The sequence below is a fragment of the Coenobita brevimanus genome, chromosome 15 (genome assembly GCF_032717465.1).
Source record: "Coenobita brevimanus isolate Jiangsu-jjx chromosome 15, ASM3271746v2, whole genome shotgun sequence".
NCBI lineage: Eukaryota > Metazoa > Arthropoda > Malacostraca > Decapoda > Coenobitidae > Coenobita > Coenobita brevimanus.
The window spans coordinates 12,527,395-12,551,562 of NC_136968.1; the positions used below are offsets into that span (position 1 = coordinate 12,527,395).

The window sequence follows — 24,168 nt, forward strand, 5'->3', positions numbered from 1 at the left end:
TGTGTGTCCTCCTTTTTTTCCTATTTGCCTCTTTACAGTTGGAGAATAATAGAGAACATAAGTATGCAAGCATATACAAGAGAACATTCAGCCTTAAACACAGCTAAAAACACACACAGACAACCATAAACACAGATTATAAAATACACATAGTCATAAACAATTTTTCCTTAGGAGAAACAGAGTTGTCTGCGACAAGTATAATACACAAATGTCGTCACCGTTGCAGAGGAAATGAAGGAGAATATTTCTGACACCTTCTGTGCAGGAGTTCATCCCAAAGTTAATGACACTGTCTGCTTTTAGAAAGACTGATGAAGACCTTAAGGGTTTGTTTTCTTTAATATCTTACCGGAACGCTTCTCTGATGGAAATGCTTTTGTGCCCTCTTGTTCCCACTATGGATTCTTCACACCCGGTGCAGGGAACAGAGTTAGGATAATGAATCATAAACTTAGAAAATGATGATGATGACAATGATCCACTATATGTATTAGTGGGGAAAAGGTTCAGATGATGATAATGATCCACTATATGTATTAGTGGGGAAATGGTTCAGATGATGATGATGATGATGATGATGATCCTCCCTGTTTATTAGAGGAGAATGTGTCAGATGATGATGATGATGATCTTCCCTGTGTTTTAGAGGGGAATGTGATTATGATGGTGGTGATGGCTACCTAAATCCTTCAGGCGGTAGCATGGTGAAGGCGGTGAAGGTGTTTGGGCTGCAGTTGGACATGTGGATGCCTCCTAGAACAGACGTCATGGTTTCCTACAACCTTTCCCAAAGGTTCTCGCCAGTAAGTTGTCATGGACATTTTGTATTACTTTTAAGTTGTCTTTATACAGTCTGTTCCATATCAGAAACATGGTGGGCAGTGACACACATCCTTCCACACCTACCCATACTTCTTCACTCAAGTTCATCTGCAATAATTACCCTACACCCACGCTTGCGAAAATTCTATGTTACTTAATGTGTGTGTGTGTGTGTGTGTGTGTGTGTGTAATTCACCGGGTCGGTCAGGATCACTTGATGGTCGTGATCGTCAGCTTTTACCCTCCCGGAAGGGAGCTGAGAGCTCATATAGTCCGATCTAAGGGCAAGGCTGTGACCTTCACACTCGCACACACCCGTCCCCTTGCTCAAGGGGGACAGTAACCACTCACTTCGTCAGTGAAACTTTTCGCAACCTGAGCGAGGCGCGAACTCCCGTCCACCAGTTGGCAAGCGGGAACGTTACCACTGCACCAGCGAGCGGTGTGTGTGTGTGTGTGTGTGTGTGTGTGTGTACAAAATAACTGAAAGTTGTTTTTTACCCAATTTTTACCAAACTTGGTGGACGGATGGAGGGTTCGACAAGGGGTTGAGCTACTGTTTTGAGAACAGTAGGTCAATGTCGCAAGGAACGTCAAAATTTGACCTTGCAGGGTCAGCTTAATGCCTTTTATTCCCAGTTTAGATAAAGCTTGGGGGATGACTTGAGGGTAGATAAGAAAGAGGAGATTCAACTCTGAGATCAGTCAGTCAGAGGTTAAGGTCACACGCAATGTCAGAGTTTGATTTGCGTGTCTGTGGGTGAACAAAATAACTAAAAACAGTTTTGATACATGCAGAACCAAACTTGGTGCATGACAAGGTCAGCTTTAACAGTTTTATCGGATTTGTTCAAAGTTTCAGGATAAGAAAAGCATGAAAGAAACTGATTGTGAGAACAATCAGTCAAAGATTTAAGTCACTGAGAATGGTTAAAGGTTAAGGTCATAGGATATAATTTACTCAAAGAGTTCCGGCCTGATCTGTACCAAACTTGGTGGAAGGGTTAAGGGCCAGGTAAATCGGTTGAAGATCAAGGTCACGGGACAAAGTCAAACTTTCACCACCTTAAACCATTTGGTTGATAAGAGTGTTGCACTCTCTGAGTACCCCTTCTTGTTCTTATTTAGAACGGACATTTATTAAAGATGATGGAGTTAGAGTGAGGAAGTCTGGGCAAGTGTGAAAGGATGCAAGTCATGACCGAAATTAATTGTAATGTAAATAGCATTATTGATTGTCCACTTTCAAACCCTCATGTTCAAGAGACTCCCACTCAGGTGAATACAATAATCTGACATTAGCTAAAATGGACTGGTTATTAGGGTTGTTCTGACCATGAGGATGTTAATAGCAACAATATTCACTTCCTCAGGCAGTGTTTACTCAGTCTTAGGTAATGAAATTCGTCTAGCATTAGTTGGAATGAAATAGCAGAGTTGTCCCAGCCATGAGATTAATATTATTGCTGGCAACTTCTCCATTCGGTAATAGCTCATATTTCATGGTCGCTTTTCTGTGTTCTGCATCGTCTCTCCAACATAAACTTGTTAATTACTTTACATCTTGTTATTCTCTTAAATGATATTAATATCTCTACTATGGCTAGTAACTTCATGTCTGGGGCCCCATCTACATATATATCCAGGAACTCACACACTCGTATTCTAAGTTGGCTCTCTCTCATACTTCCATAGTTATTTGCTTTGCATGTTACATCTTTCCCTTCTCCTGGTCTTACCGCATCTAACTCGGTAAAGAGAGAGAGAGAGGGAGAGAGAGAGAGAGAGAGAGGCGCAAGGATGCTGACACGGTGTTTATATGTATGTACGGTCGTGTAAGCATAACATCCATTAGCCTAGCGATAATGAACACCAGGCCTTAGAATAGACGCTATGGGCGAGTGTGGGGGCAGTGTGTGGGTAGTCAGGGACGAGTGAAGGACGAGGTGACGTCGGTCCTTGGATTTACTAGACGGAGACTCCAAAGGGTGGAGTTCAAGTGATGTGCGACTCCACGTCCATCCTGTGAAAGTGTTACTACTGTGAGAATATTACGCCCTTGAAGGACTAGTGTTGTGTACTTCACACCTCTACCCACACACTGATACCTAAGACGAAAATTGGAACAGCCACAAGTGAGTTGTCCTTGCTTACTTTAAGAATGCTTAATGATCTGCACGTGGTTATTGTCACGACATAATCCAATTATACATGCAGGAATGTAAGGACGAGAATTAAGGCGATATGTGTACACGAAGTAAACTTTGGTAAATTGTAATTATGTGTATGACCAAGTGTTATAACAATGACGAGTGATGCCATTATATCATACTATCTATCTATATACCTAGGCTGCTTCCCCCAAGGAAAGGGAGGTAGCCGAGACAGGACGACACACTCCCCATTTACTCATCCTTTCAAACACATTCATTCGCATCTTAGCCCCAAAGGGGAGAACGGACTGATCCTCACCGCACCACACCGCACAAGGGTCAACTGCGCAATGCAATCAGTGACATCCGCAGCAGGACCCGACAGCAGAGCTGGTTTACCCCTGCGACATCATAACAGACCCATCCCCTTACCCGCACCTGACCTGAAGAGCTGATCAGACCAAATGCGGGAGAATATTCCCTCAGGGCTGCGTCATCACTTTTTCATTCACAATTTCTCTCCATTTATTTCTGTCACGCACAGCCACTCTTCCTTGCTCAACAGACATCCCTCTCGCAACCAGCGCTCTCTTCACACTGTCCATCCATCCTATTCGTGGTCGTCCTTTCAGCCTTACACCTCTCACATCAGATCTAGTTATCTTTTTTACCAATCGCTCATTATCCATTCTCTCCATATGCCCAAACCATCGCAACACCCTCTGCTCAACTCTACCAGCCATCTCCCGAACAACTCCAGTTCTCCTTCGCACTTCATCATTTCGCACTCGATCCATACGCGTCACTCCACACATACTCCTCAGACACCTCATCTCCATTACATTCAAACTTTTCCTCTCTGCTACACCCATATTCCATGTTTCAGCCCCATATAACGCAGTCGGCACCACAACACCCTTATACAGCCTTCTCTTTACATCCATTCTAAGCGAACGACATCTAAAACTTTTTTCATTCCTCTCAGCACCTTTCCTACTTCATTTATTCCAAACTTCACTTAAATATCTAGGGTCACATGTTGCTATGGATGGAAGAATAGATATCATACTGAGATAGTAAAATTGCAATTCCAGGTATGACCGAATAAATAGTCGAGTTCAACTGGGCGGGTTTCATTACCCCGTTTCCCCTTCCAAGAGTTCAGGAGGTTACACCTGGTCATGCTAATTCTACTGTCTGTATTGGTTAAACACATTGCCATTTTAATCAGCTGAGAGTCAGCCTAAAAAACCTGAACTGCAAGTTACATTCCAGAATGCCCAGTGTTCGACTGTTACTTACATCACGGAAGTTGTGTCATAAATCATAGTCTCTGCACTGTGTTCACTTGTTAGTCAAATAGAGGCATCTAATTTAATTGATCATACAATAAATTATCCTCTTTTATCTTATAACCCTAAAATAGGTTCTCAATAAAATGACAGTGTCGATTTTATTTGGATTAATAACATGGTTGGTGTCATGGCACCATAATTTTAGATATCCGATCCGCCTAAACTGTAGCGCATAATGACCTAAAAATTTAAGAACATGTACTTCATTACATTAACTATAAGTCTGTAAGAGCTAAACTGTAGTACTAGAAACTTCGAAAACATTTTTTTTTTTCTCCACATAGATCTCCTCAAATCCTAATGGCACAGTTAGCAGGGAAATTGGTGACAGTGTTATTATTCGCTTGTCCGTTAGTTGTTCTCACAGCTTTTTTTTTTTTTTTTTTTTTTTTTGAGGGGGGGATTACTTTCTGTAAATTATCAAGGAGATAATCTCATATTTTAAGCTGTCTATACTCAGCACCATCTAACTTCTTCATAGAGCCACGCCCTCTCAGCCACCATCTGAGACTCATGGAATATGTATGAACAAACTGTGCACACATCTTCATTTTATCAGTAGAAAGAAAATTCCTTTAACTAGGCCTGTCAGAGACTAGAGACAATTGTTAGGTGTAAATCTGCTGACAAGTTATATGGTATGGAGGGCAATATCTCTTTCAGGGCTATCCATTTACATTTTGCATCTTAACAGTCTCCTAAATATAAGTTATGTCTTTCATAATGGAAGAATTAACTCTGCCATGATCTGGATAAAATCCGAATAATTTATTTCATCTAACGCCAGAAAATTCATTACCGCTAAGAGAGTATAGAGTTTAGTGTTATTATTGACTACAACCTCTCTCTTAAGTTCCCACCCGTAAGCTTCCAGAGCCATATTACTGTATTCTTAGCTGTATCTCTGATTCTTCTCTCTTAGTTGTTATTTTTCATAAAATTGTACAGTCTTCAACAGCTCGTCCTTTATGGTTAATTTTACATACCGGTAATCTTTTTTACGTTATGCGTGTCATCTTAACTCTCACAGGTTGCCATGATTCAATGTACCTTAATAAAATTTCCTGCCATTACCTTGAGCTGAATTCCAGAGATTTTTCGACAGTTAATATCAGAATTAGTACTCTTGGCCTCCTGTGCTCATTTTCAGGTGAATACAATTTTCTGGAGTTAGCTGGAATGCAATGCTTCAGTTGTTTCTTCCATGAGAGATTTAACACATTTGCATTCGTCGCAGGCGAGAGAAGCTCCCTTACCTCTTCCTTAGCAAATTCAGTTCATCTTGCTTTTATCTTGAATGTTATATGTCGTATATCTTTTTACCATTCATCAAAAACCTCCCCTCTACGTTCTCGTATTCCAAGTTGGGTCTGTGATTTTTCGTAGCCCTTTATTTTAGGATAATAGACTCTCTGACACCTTTTCCTCATGGACTTACTTTCCATGCTACGTTCTTTTTCATTTGTTTTATCTTCTCAGGATTACCTACGACTTCCTATTTGCCTTGTACGTCTTGTTTGCCGATTTATTTTGCATACTACAGTGCTTTGCAACTTTTCCTCAGAGATGCACTTTGCCTACACTACTCTCCCTGGCCTCTCTTTCTTATCAAAATATTTTCCACTTCGTCCTCAACAATCTGCTTAGCACATTGCACTCCTTGCCATTTCCTGTACCTCTTGCTAACACTTCATTCTTAGTGACTCGTTTTGCACATTGCAGTTCCTGCCATCACTTCTTTTGCTATTCACTTTCAAAACACAATATAGTATTTTCTCCTATGTTATTTATACCTCACCTCGCAACCTACTACTTGTAGCGAGTTTCTCTGAGCTGGCTGAAATCGTCTACTGTCAGCGTAAATAAAACAAAAGGCTTCATTTCACGGCCAAAACGTTAATTGATGTATTTTTTAAATCTTAGAGGAGTACATACTAATGGGCTGTGGACATGCGATAAGAAAAAGAACAAAGTAAATCTTCCTCAGGTCTCCACACTTAACCCCTACGTGTCGGCTGATGTGTTATAACGTCACGATTTGGGTCACGGAGCAACGCTGGTTGACTTGTATAGCTGCAAGCGTCTTCACCAGAGGTGTATTTAGGATCCTGAAACACTGGGGGCTTAGCCCAGCCAAGAAATCTTTAGATTGTCACTGGATAATTTTCATGTAATTTTTGAGTAAAATTATCATAAGATGTGAGACAATACTGTGTTCTACCATAAGGTTCCGATCAGGTGCTTAGACTAACTTTTGCAAAATGAAATAAAAATAAGTACAATCTGAGTTGTGACAAAACTGTGTTAACTCTGTGTCTTGTTCATCTCATACTCTCCTCTTCACCTCTCCAGAAGCACTTTCGGTGTCTCGTTTGTCTATCGCACTCCCCATCTCCCCTGCTTTCTCCTGTTCTTTCCTCCTCCCTTCTGTCCTGTTCATAAAAAGGATGCAATCAGCATATCCCAAGCAACATCTAACCAGATCTCTCATTTATTAATGTGATGATCAGATCATAAACTCATGTTGTTTATCAATTTATTTTATACATGAAAAAAAAGAAAAGCTATTTGAGATCCGGGGTTATAGTCCCCAATGCCCAGGCCTAATTAAGCCAATAATCTTCCTGCCACCCTTTGAACCCGTGACCATTTTCTATGACACACGTAGGGGAGGTAGGTACCCAAGGTACCCCATTAACGCACGGCACAGTCTGTACACGGCACTGGTGGAGTTTAGAGTGATGTCTTCCTCATCCTCCTCGTCTGATTCTGTCCCCATATGCGCGGGGCCGATTGAATCATCGACCCCCGTGAAAGTTCTGCCCTTACCACCGAGGAGAGGGCTCAGTGACTGAGCAGGTGTGTGGGAAATTGTAAACAGGATGCACACGTGTGTGTTTTTTATATACATGAGTGGAATGTAAGATATAAGTTATATCTAGTATGTTATGAAATAAGTGTTTTATAAGTTTTACAAGTGCATTGCAATAAGTGTTGTTGTTTATGGCTATTTGTGAAACAGTGATTGGAAATATCTTGAGTAGCCCTAACTGGTATAATGAAAGAAAATCACAAATGCACGGGAAAGAAAAAAAAATGACCTAGTTGGCTGTAACAATTTTTTTTCCTCCTTACTCAGAAAATAATGGTGAATAGGTGAGCATAAGCTTATTTGTGATGTGAAGTACAAAAATGGTAAGTTGTGTATAACATTAGTGATATTTTCACGGAACCCCTGATTGGTACAAATTACTCACATTTTCTGTACAAGTAATTACCTCATACTCAACCATACTGCTTGAAACAGGCAGAGCATTTACTTCTCAAAGTTCAATTACCAGTAATCGCGATGTCAAGTGCAAACATAAGTGCCGTAGAAAAGAGAAATTATTTTATTTAGTGCAAGAAGTACAGAAAATCAAAAAGCTGTTATTTTCCCACACACCTAGAGGGCATAGTGGAGCTATGGAACGGGCAGAAAACCCTATGGGGAGCCACATGAATAAGGTGCTGCCTCATCCTTACGACGGTGAGTAAGGAAAAGCCGAAGAATGAGTGGAAAATTCCGAGAGGCTGGGGAATGTTACAATCACCATTCCGGTCAGTGCTGCCAGTGCTAGCCAGCGAGTCCAAGGCCACTGACAGTGGCGTGCACCAGGATTAACCAGCCACACACAGAAAATCAGTCATCTTTAACTTTTCTTTACTCATCGACGGGACCACCTGGAGACGTGGGGATACTTTCATTTGAAAGAGAAAGAGCTGGTGAGTCTTATGTATCTTTATTTTTTTTCTCAAGCTAGTACAGTTTGGCAGATATTACGGTTTGAAGTAAGGGTATTTTTTCCAAAATCAAGGAAATCCCCCATAGGGAGGAGCGGGCAACATCGGAAAACCCGCGGCAGGTGGGGGTTAACAACACTGTACTCTTGTAGGCTAAGGCTTTTTTTTTTTTTTCTTTTTTTTGCCTATCATTTTCTATAGTACTCTCTTAGATATTTTGTGTAATAAGCTCCTTAGCATCTCTTTTTTTGGAGATATGTTGTGCATGCAGTGCCTTATTATTCCCTTGTATGTTCTTTATGTATCTTAAAGAACATCAATAAGAAAATGACATTAAATTTTTTCTTGTTATTAGATGGTTCTATTCAGTTACAAGTGCGCTCTCTAGGAATGGAGGTGTTATTGATGGCTATATTAAACATTTAAAGTTTGAAGAGTCTTATCTGAACTGAGTATGATGGTCTGCAGGTGATATGAATCGTCATACATATCGTTATAGAACTAAGGGTGTTAATATCTCTTATAAATTCTGCCTTAACTCTTTCATTATGATGACTTTTTCATTTTATGCTAGCTATCTACAGACAATTATATTCAGCGTAGGAGAGGTGTTTCCAAGTGGAGGAGTTATATATGCATTTCATTACCAGTTCTACTACTACGATAGGCAGAGTGATTTTTGTCTCATGGGTGATGAGAGTGCAATGACCCTGACCTTAAGAGCGCAATGACCTTTGTGCCTTGTACCCTTTGTATCCAGCGACCTTTTACCACTGTGTCAATGACCTTTCACCTCTGAACCAAGGACCTTCGCCGGATGAAACATACCCGAAGTCTGAGTTACCTAAGACCAATCATATGCAGTGGTGCTCCCCTCACCATAGCCCACCCATCGTACCCAGAAGTGTGCTTTCGTGCAGGACTGTGTTGAACGAAGTAGGACGCAACATACACCGAGAAGTTTGAAAATGGAATAGAGGGTCAGTGTCCTGTGTGAGCTATTGCATCATGTTTGTTAATGGATCTTGGGGTAAGGAAGTGGGAAGTGTTCGAATGTGGTCCAATACATGCAGTGAAGTACAGTTAGAATATCATATGAAGTTTATAACATACTCCCAGGCAGAAGAAAGTTTTTCATGTGTGGTATAGCAGATCATGATAATGTACTCCCCAGAAGTTTGAATAGAGATACTGCATCATTTTGCTGTAACCATAAATTCCTCAGTTAACAAATGGACGTGGTGTAGAAACGGGAAAAAAAGAGGGGAGAGGTAAAGATATTACGTCATATTTAACACGTTGGGTTCGGAACATGTGTTAACGTTTTTGAACATGTTTAATCTTGTGACTGGTATGTGGTATAAAAATCAATTTTTTTGTACCCTGACTAGAAAGTTTGAGATAGGTCTGTCGGTGGCCTTGGGTGGCCTTGAGTGAATCTAGCCTGGTCCATTGTATCCCACGGGGAACCAGACACATCAATATTACCAGGGCAAGGTCTGCCACCAGAACTGTTAGTGTGGAGGATAGTGAAGGGGTTTTATGTACCAAAATAGGACTCTTTGAAACCAGGTCACATAAGCTGGTTGTAGTCACCACCACCTCTAATGGAGGAGGGGGGACTACATTCAGCTAGTCAAGTGACGTGAAAACTTTACTACCGTGTGCGACTCTGATAAATACAGTTGCCAAGACGCAATTTTTTGGTTTTCTTGTGTTTAATATAATCCTTTCAGGAAGCAATACGTGCGGCAATGTATCTTTAGTTTCCTCAAGTGTTATCTTGTGTGCTAACATGGGTAACGGCTTATAAATTAAAAAAAAAAAAAACTCAGAGTATGATTTACTTCTCCCCATTTCCCCTTCCCCCCCATAAAAAAAAAAAAAATCCTTGATAAAATATTCTCTCCGCCAACCCATGGCTTCTGTGGCACCTGTAATGGCAAATACGGGAAAGTGTCTGTAAAGGCTTCAAGAAAAAAAAAATTACATGTACCTAGCTTTTCGTCATAATTCAGATTTTAGTCTTTTTGTCACCAGCTGGGGTGGAATTTATTAAACTGGCTAGGATGTACGTTGCGTCTTTATGATATAGACTACTTATCCAAATACACAAATATATACATTCATCATCCATTCACTCAGTGTAGTGATACACTATTTCAGGGTGACTCCACTGAGTAACAAGCCAAATGATTTCCTGTAAATCAGGAAATCATTTGATGTGCTGGGCGTAACCATACAACCTGCGAACAAGTGTTCCCTACGTGTCAGCAAGTGGGTTGGCGGAGGGTTAGTGCCCTTCCCGGGGAAAAAAAAAAAAATATTAAAAATACAAAAAAAATTGCCTCAGACTGGGACAGACCAACAGATGACGACAAAGGATCAGACAAAGGACATGGTACGGATTGCAACATCGAATGTAAGGGGTGCGAATGATGAGGTGAAAGAGAGAGATTGTCCAGCTGCCTGATGGTGCCAAAATGGACATATGTAGATTGAGACTAAATAATGAGGTGTGAGTGTGAGAGTGGGAGTATGGATGGGGTATATGCGCAGGTCTAGGTGAGAATGAGAGGCAAAAGTGAGTGTATGTATTGTTGTGTGCAAGAGATGGAACAACATAACAGAGTATGTATTGCTTGGTTCATGGACTGTGTAAGACTGAAAGTAGGAATACAAGTGTGGGAGATTGTGTGTGTGTGTGTGTGTGTGTGTGTGTGTGTGTGTGTGTGTGTGTGTGTGTGTGTGTGTGTGTGTGTGTGTTCACCAACACAAAATCGTGCAAACAGACTGAAAGAAGAGTTCTGTGCAAATGTGGAAGGTGCATGGAAAACTTTGAGAGGTATGAGTGTTTTTAATTGGATATATGAACAGAAAAGTAGGAAATGTGAACGTGGATGAAGTAACTGGTGAGTGGGATGTGCCTGCAGAAGTGGATGAGAATGACAGTGTCTAGTGGACATTTGTGCGGGGAGGGGGTTGGTGATTGCCAATATTGTTTTTAGGCACAAAATGATCCACAGGTTTACGTGGCGAGTGATGAGCAGAGTTGAGTGGTGAACTGAATGAACAGAAGGCAGTGATTAATTACGTGTGTGTGGGTGAGAGAATGAGAAGGTGTGTAATGGATACAAGAACATACAGAGGTAGGCGCAGTGGTCTTTTTCACCACCACCAAGTGGTGGTGAACATCAAGATACACCTGCAATGGATGAAAAGAAGAGGGATGGACAGGAGAAAGTAGTCCATACAACGAGGGTAGAAAGGTTGCAAGAGGATGGAAAAAAAAAAAGTGAGTATAAGAGAGAACTGGAGGAGCATTTCGGTACGTATGATTTGGAGTAGATGGGGGAGGTGGAAGGTGACGTAGTGTGTGAGGTGAAGAGAAGAAGAAAGGTGGTGCAAGAAACAACATGGTGGAGAGAAGAGGTGAGAAGCTGTGGTGCAAAAGAAGAAAGCTTACAGGAAGCCGATGGGAAGCAGAGGCATGGAGGATTTTGAGAGACGGAAGAGAGATTTATATGTAGAGAGGAAAAGAGGTGAAAAGATTAACAAGAGAGAGTAAGAAGAGAGTGGATGAGGAATCTGGAAGGAAATCGAGTGTAAAGTGGTGAGAATGTAAGAAATTTTTCTTCAAAGAGGTAAAGGGATATAGACAGGGTGACAAAGAAGTAAGTCAGGGAGTGAAAGATAAAAATGGTAGACTGCCAGTGGAGAAGGGAGAATAAGCGAGCAGATGGAGAGAACATTTACAGAAACTGTTAAACATAGAGAATGAGAGTGATGCGAGAACAAGTGGCTGAGGAATGGCTGGGAGAAGGAGGGAGGTGAGAAGAGAGGAAGAGATCAGTAGGATGGAAGTTGTGGATGCAATGAAGAAAGTCAAAATGGGGAAAGCCCCAGGAACTGATGGAGTGTGTGGTGAAATTCTGAAGCATGGGGAAGAGAGATAGTAGCAGAATGAATACAGAAGATGTGCAGAGTGGCCTGGGAGGAAAGTAGAGTCCCGCAGGACTGGAAGTCAGATACAATTATTTCCCTTTACAAAGGAAAAGGGAAAAAAAGAAGTGTGCAGTAATCACAGGTGCATTCGTCTTCTTAGTGCAATAGGCAAATTATATGGTAGGGTAGTTGTTGACTGAGTTAGAGAAATAACAGAGAAATTAGTCGGAGAAGAACAGGGAGTTTTTAGGAAGGGAAGAAATTGTGTAGATAATTAACCTTAAGAAGTAGGAATGGCAAAAGTGCACAGATAAGAGATGTAAAAAGCACAGAAACAAGAGAGCATTAAAGATGGGAGGAGATTTGGAGACCTTTATCCATTACGACATTCCACCAGCTACAAGTTTGTGACAATAGTGTGGAATGTAGCAATGGGTAGGCCTGTAGGTCTCCAAATCTCCTCCCATCCTGAATGCTCTCTTGTTTCTGTGTGTTTTTTTTTTTTTTCATCTATCTGTGCACCTTTACCATTCTTACATCTTAACAATCATTTTGGGGGAAAAAATAATTTTGTTTTCTAGTTTATGATCTTTTTGTGGAAGTATAATTCTGAATAGAGCAAGTGGTGGATTTGGGTTGTCACATGCATAGCATACGGAAAGACGAAAACAAGATTGAAAAGAAGTGTTTTGGTATGTTCTTTAACTGTAGACGAGCTGTGACTAACCAATATTGCGAAAAATGGCGTAGTTACAGGTGACCGCGATGCGGTTTTCAGGACGTAACTAGCGAACCGTAGCCTGAATGCTTTTCTAAACATGAAAAGAAACATCTACACTTGACAAGCAACGTTTTGGTATCTTAGCACGCTTGCGTACGCCTTTTTGTTTGGGAGTGATGACTAATGAAGAAGACAGAAACAACATAGTCAATATTTTTGCGATTCGATTTTGCGACTCCAACAAAGGTTAGAAAGATTTGCGAGTAGTTTTGCACTTGAATAGCGAAGGTCATTTAGTTCACAAGCTTAGAACTGGGCTTTGCAACCATTTTTGCGCAAATGCTCCTATCCTCTGATAAACAGGACGCCATTTTGAACCTGGGCCATTCCTATTTACGGAGTGGTACCGTACCGTACTCCATGATATTTCAAGCCGTGCAGTTATTCTTGGGCAGAACGTAGGTCGAGAATCAACGGTATCACGCGAGCAAAACCTATATGAAATTCTTATGACACTGACCCCCGGAAAAGCAAAGAGTTTGGCGGGAGTCGGGTTTTTCCAAGAGAATGGATTATTTTCTTCCAAAAATTTACTTTGCCACGAAAATGATTTCAAAGATGCAACCGCTCTAGGGAAAATCATTCTTCAATATATTAGGGAACAATGATTTACACGTACTTTTCCCATTGCTCGTTGATGTATCGTCCGGCGAAATTTATTTACCCAGCAACCTTCATGTGCCACTAAGTTTAGAATTCTCCATCAGGAAATTTTTCTTGCAGCCACCCAGTGCCAATAGCAAATTTCACTGTCACATAGACCCTGCCAAATTATGGGTCACGCGGGTTAAACCCCACAGTTTAGCACTCCTAGCCAAAGAAAAGCTTTCTGGCCAAGATTTTTTTTTTTCTTAAGATACCCTCTTCTGCATGACGCTCAATAAGAGTTACATTTTAACGAAAAACCAAACCAACATCGGGATGGAAAATGTGTGGGGGGAAATTGTACCGGAGATGACATGTACGGTGCTGCTAGATCTACAGGTATTTCTGGCAGAATGGGAAAAAAATCATTTCCAGCACCTTGATCTCTCTGATACCAGTATTCAGGTGAACAGGACTGCAGTGCAGAGTATTGATTCGCAGGTTTTGCATAAAGTCCCACAATTATACTATACCACAATTCAAAGCCTGGAACTCGAAAATGACTAATTAATAAGTTTTGAAGATTTCGCAGAGAAGACAGTGTGTGCATTTTCCTTTGTACCCTTACAGTTACGTCGAACTGTGCCCTTACAGAGAGGTGCAAACTTAAAAATCAAAGTTTCTCTCAACCTGATCATAACAATAATACAACTCCCTTATTTGGTGAAACACATGGAATAATAAGAGTGAGCTATGATAGATCCATTCAATCAGATCCAAGGGCTTAAAAAAACTATATATGAATTCTCATAATATTATGAGTCTTTTGAAAGAGACTGTGGGTGACAAGGTTAAGTTTTGAGGGGTGTTTGGTGCAAATGAGTTTGGTGGACTGGATTTCATAAAACCGTCACTGACAAACCACTACCATTCATAGGTAACACTCTTCCCAATAATGTTCTTAGTTTGGAGCATTGGATTGTTTTCAATGTAGACAGAACAATGAAGCAAATATATGTCTTTGATTCGTATGAATTGGATCCTCGAGTGTATATGCTTTTCTTTATATCATTTGTAATTCGTCAACGAAGCTTTAATATTTACTGAAATACGAAAAATGTGCAACACGAGGATTCATATGTGCTTGGAGCGTACGCAGTATATGCCACTTGTATTATTTCACTGTCTTGTATGCCACTTGTGTTAATTCACCCAAAGATCTAAATTATTCTGTACGAATAATTATTAAAAACTGGTTATCTAATCTTAAGACCAAACTATAAAAGGATAGCGGAACTAGTATATATCAATTTAACTCCTTCTTACTGCCATGAAACTTTTTGCCAACACCTTACATTCTGCGAGTGCAAGCATCTGTACTGCTAGAGGTTGTCTGGAGGACACGCACGCATCAAGCCACGCTACCCTGTAGCATCGCTGTGCATTCCAAACCCTCCACCCTCCTCATTACCTACTTCCACTCTGAGGATCCGGCATAATAGCAACCAGTTGAGTCAGGAGCAAGCTAGCAGTTGCCACACCACAGCACACCACAAACTATGTCCGGCGAGGCACCCTTAGCTTATTATTTACATGTAAGCGATAATTCCTTGCCAGTGAAAAACATACACTGTGTGATGGGATAACTCGAATCCTAAGCTTAAAGTCGTGATTCTTTTATAAATTAGCTAGTGAGGGAGTAACGGTTATCTACCTGTGTGTGTGTGTGTGTGTGTGTGTGTGTGTGTGTGTGTGTGTGTGTGTGTGTGTGTGTGTGTGTGTGTGTGTGTGTGTGTGTGTGTGTGTGTGTGTGTGCGCGCGCGCGCTGGTGGGGATATGCGTGTGTAAAATTAAGTGCAAGTAAAGTTATAATTCTCTTAAATACAAGAGGAATAGTACTTCAGTTCAAAAACTTATCAGTGAATTTTTTTTTTCTTTTTAATGTCAGGAAGAAGGACACAAAGGCTGGCAGTCTGCAAATTGTTCCCTCCAAGAAATAACGAAAACAAAATAACAGGGAGCCAAATTCAAGATCCGTTCATATCGAGATGCCTAGACACACTGCGTCTGAATGACTGGAGATCATAGGCAATTGGAAATACAGAGAAAGACAGTTCCAGGGTTGACCTGCTGCATACATGAAGGACTGGGAGCAATGGTTAACTCTTGAGTTAGAGAGTTGGACAGAAAAGGAATGAGAGTTTGTTGCTGGACGGTTGCTACTCGCCCTCCATGGTGGCGGAAGGATGAAAGCTGACAATTCAGAGGAGCAGTGACCATGGAAGTAGCGACAGAAAAGAGATGAAGATGCAACAGTACGGTGAAGAGACAGAGGATGAAGGGAGCCAGTAAGTTGAGGAAAGTTAATCGGACGAAAAGCCTAAGACTCTGCCTTGTTAAGAAGTGCTGTATGTGGGGAGCCTCCCCACACTTGAGAGTTGTACTCTACACAGGGGTGAATGAACACCCGCATATAAAGTCAGCAATTGAGCAGAGGTAAAGAAGGCACAAAGTCAGCTTACCACACCTAATTCCTTGGAAGCAGATTTTACAGGTGAGGTTATATGATCTTTCTAAGACAATTTCCCAGAGAATGAAACCCCAAGTATGTTTATGGATGATGCAGGATTGAGTTGGATATTTTTAAAAATTAAAGGATATTCTTGTGGAAGACTTTCTCGGGTTGATGGATGAAAGAACTGAGGCTTTGATGCATTGAAAATAGGTTTATTCTTACCCCAGTTAGATGTATGAGTCAAGTCATATACTAGGTGTGCCACTGCCATAGCTTCATCCCATGTTTGTTGAAGTAATTGCTGAGATGGAAGCTGCGGGAAGAAATAGAATAGTGAAGGGTGGAGTTATCAGGGTATGAGTGGATTGGGTTATATGTACAGTTTAGAAGGTCATTGATGAATAAAAGGAAGAGGGTTGGTGATAAGACAGAGCCCTGAAAAACACCACTATTGATAGCTCTAGGAGAAGAACAGAGGCCATCTGCAACAGCGGCTATAAAACAACCAGAAAAGAAGCTAGAAATGATGGCACAGATGGAGAGATAGAAACCATAAGACAGCAGTTTGGAAATTAAAGATTTATGCCAGACTCAATCGCAAGTCTTTGAGCTGTCAAGTGCAAAGGCATAGTTTTCGCCAAAGTCGCGGAAGGACGATGACCAAGAGTATGAAAAGTTGGTGAAAAGATCACCAGTAGAGCGTCCCTGGTGGAACCCATACTGATAATCAGAAAGAAGGCTGTAATAGGAAAGATGCCATAATATTTTTAACATACCACATGACATATTTTTAACCCTATGGATCTCCTTCGTGCCGGCCATTGTTTGACGTTCTTTTTTGGCTAAAATGATAGAATTTGATGTGAAAACAACGAATTTCACTGTTAAAATACTCACCGAAGGTCGGAAATGGGTTTTATTGTCCTGCATACTCATTACAGGTATTTCCGCTCTCTCACCCACGCTCTGTAGGTGAGAGAAAACCGTTTTCTATGTAAGGTATACTCAGGTATTTATGCTGCAAAGGTATAGCAATGTTCAGTACACTTTTCTGATTACTTATTGCTTCAACATCTGTCACAATTTGCGTGTCACTTTCATTGTGAATGCATTGTCTTACACTTACTTGAAGATTGGTGCAACCTGACTTCACTATGTACAGTCCTGGCACTTACAAGAAGGGATTTACAACTTGACTTCACTATGTATGGTACGTACACTTGCAAGAAAATATTTACAACTTAATTTCACTATGTATAGTCCCTACACTTACGTGAAAATATTTACAACATGCCTTCACTATGTACATCACTGGGTGAGGCACACAGGCAGAGTGAGGCAGAGCGAGAGTGAGGAGGGAAGCGAGTGGGTGTATGGCCTTGACTGAGGCATGATAGAGGAACAGTTAACATACATGCCTGCCAATTTTTACCCACGAATCTTGAAAAATGCGGTCACAGTGAATGTTTTAATTTTAAACCATTTTAAAACAGCACTGGCACTGATCACAGTTTTTAGTCAGACCGTTTTAAAACGGCACTGGCACGCGGCGGGTTAAAGAATAGACTCGAAAACTTTTGAAACACAGGATGTTAAAGCTACTGGGTAATAGTTAGAGGGATGGTAATGGTCACCCTACTTTGAGACAGGCTGAAAAACAGCAAACTTCCAGCAAGAAGGGAAGGTACACACAGCTGGGAAAGTATCATTACAGATGGGTGCAATGGATATCAGAGTGGGCACTGTGGGTCTGGTCATATTTGGAGAGTTGGTAAACCTGTTTCCGAGGGGCCTTTCATAGTAATGTAATAACATTTGTAGTTCTGTCATGTTACGTCATGTAATGAATACTTAAACACTGACATGACACAAGGGTCACGATTTTTGTTCAGTTTCAATAGTATGTTCTGTCACTAAGTATGACTCCAAAAGTGTAGCGATACTTTTCCGGCAGTGTGTACAAGCTGACAGATAAAGGCAAAATGTTTAAGTAAGCAGGGTGTAAGCACACAAGCAGTTCTTGAGGACAACAGGAAGGCCCCCGTCAGGCTCTTGTTAGTATTGATGCCAGTGATGGCAGAAAATACATCTATCTATCTATAGCCCGATGCCCTAATCCCACAAAGGGTTGCCGCAGACAAAACACCTCCAAGTCGCTCTGTCACCCACCATTTGACTACCCTCCTCCCAACTCATCCCCCCCCTCCCTCATATACCTCTCAACTTCATCCCTCCACCTCATCCTCGGTCTACCCCTCCCTCTCCCTCCCTCCACCTCACCTACATACACCCTCTTAGTCAGTCTTTCATTCTCCATTCTCTCCACATGTCCAAACCACCTCAGTGTATTTCTCTTAATTTTCTCAACCACATCCACCCCACAACGTTCCTTCACTTCTTCATTCGTCAACCTGTCCCTCCATGTCACTCCACACGCTCCTCTCAAGTAACTCTTTTCCACTGCTCTCACTCTTGACTTGTTCCCCTCTTGCAAGGTCCACGCCTCACTTCCATACGTCAGGGTAGGGATCACAATACTGTCATGCAGTGACTTCTTAACTTCCATACTCACCTTCCTATTTCTCATCACTGCTTTCAGTGAACCAACAATCTTCCTTCCCTGCTGTACCCTTTCACGCACTTCATCCCCCAAAGTTCCATCCTTACTCATCACACTACCCAAGTACTTGAATGCACTCACACTCTCCATATCCTCACCATCCAACCTCACTGTACATTCTGTGACTTCATTCCTCTTAAACACCATAACTTTACTTTTGTTTACAATAACTTTCAGCTTCCTCCTCCTACACACTGTCCCAAATTCATTCACCAAACCTTGCAACTCCCATTCATCTTCACTCAACAATACTGTATCATCAGCAAACAGCTACATCAGAATCTTCCAAATCTCACCCTCATTCATTAGAGCCACCCTCACATCCACTGCTCTACCCTGCACCTCCTTTACAACCCCATCCATGTATATAATAAACAGCCATGGAGACATCACACAACCCTATTTCAGTCCCACATTGAGATAAAAAAATTCACTCAGCTCACCATCCACTCGCACCGTAGCCCTAGCTCCTTCGTACATACTCTTCACAGCATTCAACAATTTCCCATCCACTCCATATATTCTTAATACCTTCCACATACCTTGCCTATCTATTCTGTCATAAGCTTTCTCCAAGTCCATGAAGGCAGCATACACTTTCTCTCCCTTCTCTAGATACTCCTCCACTAAACATCTTAGAACAAATATCTGATCTACACACCCTTTTCCCTTCCTAAATCCCCCTTGTTCTTCTCCAACTAGCTCCTCTGTCATATGCCTAACCCTATCAGTGAGAATCCTACCATATATTTTACCAGTCACACTAAGAAGGCAAATACCCCTATTGTTACCACATACTTCTCTCTCCCCTTTTCCTTTATATAAAGGAACAATTATACCTGATTTCCAGTCCTCTGGAACCCTTCCCTCTTCCCAAGCCAATCTACACAACTTCCATATCCATTCGACAACAATCTCACCTCCATACCTCAGCATTTCACCACACACTCCATCAATTCCTGGGGCCTTCCCCAACCTGATCTTCTTCATTGCTTCCACTACTTCCGTCCTACTGATCTCTTCCTCCCTCCTCTCATCTCTCCTTCTCCCAGCCATTCCCCAACCACTTATACTCGCACTGCTGTCACTCTCTACATTCAACAAATCCTCAAAGTGCTCCTTCCATCTCCTCAATTTCTCTCTCTTCTCCACCAGCAATCTATTGTTCCTATCTTTCACTCCCCTACTATTTCCCCTTTCACACTGCCTTACTTTCTTTACCTCCTTCCAAAACAATTTCTTAGTCTCCCTCCATTTCACACTCAGATTCCTCCCAAACTCTTCATCCACTTTCTTCTTACTCTCCTTCACTAGTCTCTTCACCTTCCTTCCCTTCTCCTACTCACATATACCTCTCTCTTCTCTCTAGAGTATTATGTATTATAAGAAAACTTAAGGATATTTTAAATATCTCTGAGTGGTAACTGTTGCTCCTTGAAGAATGTACTAGAACTTTGGAGAAGAAGAGAAGGCTATATAAGGAGGTGGAAGAGCCTAAGAGAGTCAGTTTCGTTTCAGTTTTAGTTTCATTGGGATTCACTGTCAGTGTGGTCTGGTGAAGACTGTATATCTTTGGTACTTGTGAAAACAGTGAAGTGTAGCTGGTAAACATTAACTGCAATTATCTGGTGAATAAAGACCGCGAACTTGAGAAGCCAGTGTTAATTTATCACGCCTCTTGTTGGTGTACACCGAGTGTCTGACCATAGGAAGAACACCTAAGTGGGCAACGTCCTTCCTGTACTGAACTACTGCTGTTTGAGCCTCTGGCAGTGTGGGAAGGGGACGTAACAATAATATCCTTACCTTGCCTCTGTCTCTGTCTCTGTCTGTCTGTCTGTCTGTCTGTCTGTCTGTCTCTGTCTCTCTCTCTCTCTCTCTCTCTCTCTGTCTCTGTCTGTCTGTCTCTCTCTCTCTCTCTCTCTCTCTCTCTCTCTCTCTCTCTCTCTCTCTCTCTTTCGTCACTACCAGACCTCCCTCCGTTAGCTAGAATTTATGATTACCACACCATGATGCAATATTGTCATTCAAACTCCTGGGGAGTAGTTATCACGATCCTCTGTACCACACATGCAAAACGTTCTTCTGTCTGGGAGTATGTTATGAGCTATATATTGTATTCAAGCTTCTGACTGTACATTACTGCATAGGGATGTACCACATTCGAACGCTTGTTTTAACACATTTGGAAGAGGGTACGTCCCACTCCCCCACCCCACGATCCATCAACAAACGTGATACAATAACTCACACAGGACATTGACCCTCTATCCCATTTTTAAACTTTTCTGTGTACATTACATCCTAATTACTTCACCAGTCTTGCACGAGTGCACACGTCTGGGTACGACTGGGGAGGGTATGGGAAAGGGGGGTTGCCACTATAAATTATTGGTGCTTGAGAAACTCAAAATCCATTAAATGTCATTAGTTCAAATGTCAAAGGTTCCTGGGTACGAAGGGTACAAAAGTATAAAGGTCATTGCACTCTCAAGGGCAAGGTCATTGCATTCTCAAGACCATCACCCGTGAGGCAAAAATCAGACTTCTAGGATGCTTTCTTAAAATGAATAATCTCTTTTGGTGGCAACGATATACTAGGGCTGAAGATGTTCCGTTTCCGTCTGCAGATCATACCTCTGTTATGGAATACCTTCATTGTATAGCATTGTAACGCCACACGATTCAGAAAAGCTTGAGAGAAACATCAGGCACCAAATACATCAGGGAATATGCAACTTTGCATTATAATCCAGCTTATGAGTGACGATTTGATTCAGCTCTTGGAAACTCACTGCAGCCAAAGGATTAATAATAAGACTACTCTTTTAGGATAACTCTGGAAACATCATTCTTAGAGATAATTTAGTAACTTACAAGTATTATCGTCTTTTGTATGCCATGACTCTGTAATTGTGGGGAGTATTAGTCTAAACTGAAAGAAATCGAATGGTTTGTGCTGAGATATAAAATATAGTTTTTAATAATAGGTCAATGCATTAATCAATAGAAGAAGGGAGAGACGAGAGGAAGTAGTAGTTGCAAGGAGAGTGGAAAAGTTACAAGAGGATGAGAAAAAGGCAGAGTATAAGAGAGAAGTGGAGGAACGATTGGGCAAATATGAATTGGAGCAGATGGGAGACGTGGAAGGTGTGTGTAAGATATTTACAGAAGAAATATGTGCAGCATGTGATGTGGTGTGTGGAAGGAAGAGAAGACGGAGGGGGGTGCAAGGAACAGCCTGGTGGACTGAAGAGGTGAAACAGGCTGTGGCACAAAAGAAGAAAGCATACAATGAATGGATGAGAAATAGGGGCGTGGAAGAAGTTGAGAGGCGGAATTGAGAGTTATATGTGGAAAGAAAGAGAGAGGTGAAAAGATTAGTAAGAGAGAGTAAGAAGAGAGTGGATGAGGAATTTGGAAGGAATTTGAGTGTAAAGTGGAGGGACTGTAAGAAAATGTTCTGGAGAGAAGTGAAAAGAGTAAGACAGGGTGGAAGTGAAGTTAGCAGGGGAATGAAAGATAAAAATGGTAGATTACTAGTGGAGAAGGGAGAAAAAGTGAGCAGATGGAGAGAACACTTTAAGGAATTGTTGAACGTAGAGGATGGAAATAATTCGAGTATAAGTGGCTGGGGAATGGCTGGGAGAAGGAGGGAGGTGAGAAGACAGGAAGAAATCAGTAGAATAGAAGTTGTGGAAGCAATGAAGAAAGTTAAATCGGGGAAAGCCCCAGGAATTGATGGAGTGTGTGGTGAAATGCTGAAGCATGGGGGAGAGATAGTAGTAGAATGGATGTGGAAGATGTGCAGATTGGCCTGGGATGAAGGTAGAGTCCCGGAGGATTGGAAGTCAGGTATAATTATTCCCTTGTACAAAGAAAAAGGGGAAAAAGAAGTGTGTGGTAATCATAGGGGCATTTGTCTTCTTAGTATAATAGGAAAAGTGTATGGTAGGATACTTATAGACAGAGTTAGAGAAAGAACAGAGAAATTAGTTGGAGAAGAACAGGGAGGCATTAGGAAGGGAAGAGGTTGTGTAGATCAGATATTCATTCTTAGATCTTTAGTGGAAAAGTTTCTAGAGAAGGGAAAGACGTTGTATGCGGCTTTCATGGATTTGGAGAAAGCATATGACAGAGTGGATAGACAAGGATTGTGGAAAGTGTTAAGAATATATGGAGTAGATGGGAAGTGGTTGAATGCTGTGAAGAGTATGTACGATGGTGCGAAGGCTGCAGTGCGTGTGGATGTTGAACTAAGTGAATTTTTCTCTTTGAAAGTTGGGTTGAAACAGGGATGTGTCATGTCTCCATGGTTGTTCAATCTGTACATGGATGGGGTAATAAAAGAGGTACGAGTAGGGTAGTGGATGTTTGGAGTGGCCCTGGTGAGAGAGGATAGTATTTGGAAACTCCCTGTACTGCTGTTTGCAGATGATACTGTGTTGTTGAGTGAAGACGAAGGGGAGCTCCAAGGCTTGGTGGATGAGTTTGAGAGAGTGTGTAAGAAACGGAATCTAAAGGTGAATGTAGGGAAGAGTAAAGTGATGGTCTTTGAGAAAGGTGAAGTTAGTGAATGTACAGCGAGGTTGGATGGTGAAGAATTGGAAAATGTGAGTACGTTTAAGTACTTGGGTAGTGTGATGAGTAAGGATGGAGGTTTGGAGGGTGATGTGCTTGAAAGGGTACAGCAGGGAAGAAAGGTTGCTGGTTCTTTGAAAGCAGTGATAAGAAACAGGGAAGTGAGCATGCAAGTGAAAAAGTTACTACATGACAGTATTGTGATACCAACTCTAACGTACGGAAGTGAAGCTTGGACATTGTTGGAAGGACACAAGTCAAGAGTGAGAGCGGTGGAAATGAGTTATTTAAGAGGAGCCTCTGGAGTCACGTGGAGAGACAGGCTGACTAATGAGGATATAAAGGAGCGTTGTGGTGTGGATGTGGATGTGATAGGAAGCGTTATGAGGAACACACTGAGGTGGTTTGGCCATGTGGAGAGGATGGAGGGTGAAAGACTGACGAAGAGAGTGTATGTGAGTGAGGTGGAGGGGGGAAGAGGGAGGGGGAGGCCGAGAATGAGATGGAGGGATGGGGTGGAGAGGTATAAGGGAGAGGGGGGTGTGAGTTGGGAGCAGGGCAGTGAAATGGCGGAGGACAGGGCGACTTGGAGGCGATTTGTTTGTGGCCACCCCAAACGGGATTGAGGCGTCTGGCAATAGATAGATAGATAGATTAATCAATATTTTTATAAGCTGCGATACTGTAAGTTACTGATGAACCGAATAATAATCAAACATTGCCATAAAAAAAAAAAAATCATCTTGCCAGTGTTTTTGCCCATAAGTAATAATGTCATTTTCTCGTAGGCTAAGGCAGCATCCTCAACTCGTTAATACTGATTAATTTTACATATTATTTTCCTAAACACCCCTTCTGTAACTATTTATCTCCATATTCCAGGCATCACAGCTCTTCCTTAGCAGTTCATTTTCCATTTTACACTCCCTAGCACCTCACCCTTTCTTCATTAGCAGTATACTTTGGATAAGATATTACTGTACGTCGCAGCATCTCATCCTGTGTTTTTTATTTTCTCGATATTA

At 41.6% G+C, this 24,168-nt stretch overlaps 1 protein-coding gene across 1 annotated transcript in view; it reads left to right on the top strand.

Annotated features, from left to right (window-relative positions):
- LOC145390669 (uncharacterized) overlaps window positions 1-24,168 on the top strand; it is a 195,623-nt gene that overhangs the window by 101,728 nt on the left and 69,727 nt on the right. Inside the window, exon 4 of the mRNA XM_080265461.1 lies at window positions 650-806. Within this exon, the coding sequence (XP_080121587.1) occupies window positions 650-806 (157 nt within the window). The remainder of the gene's footprint in view (window positions 1-649; window positions 807-24,168) is intronic.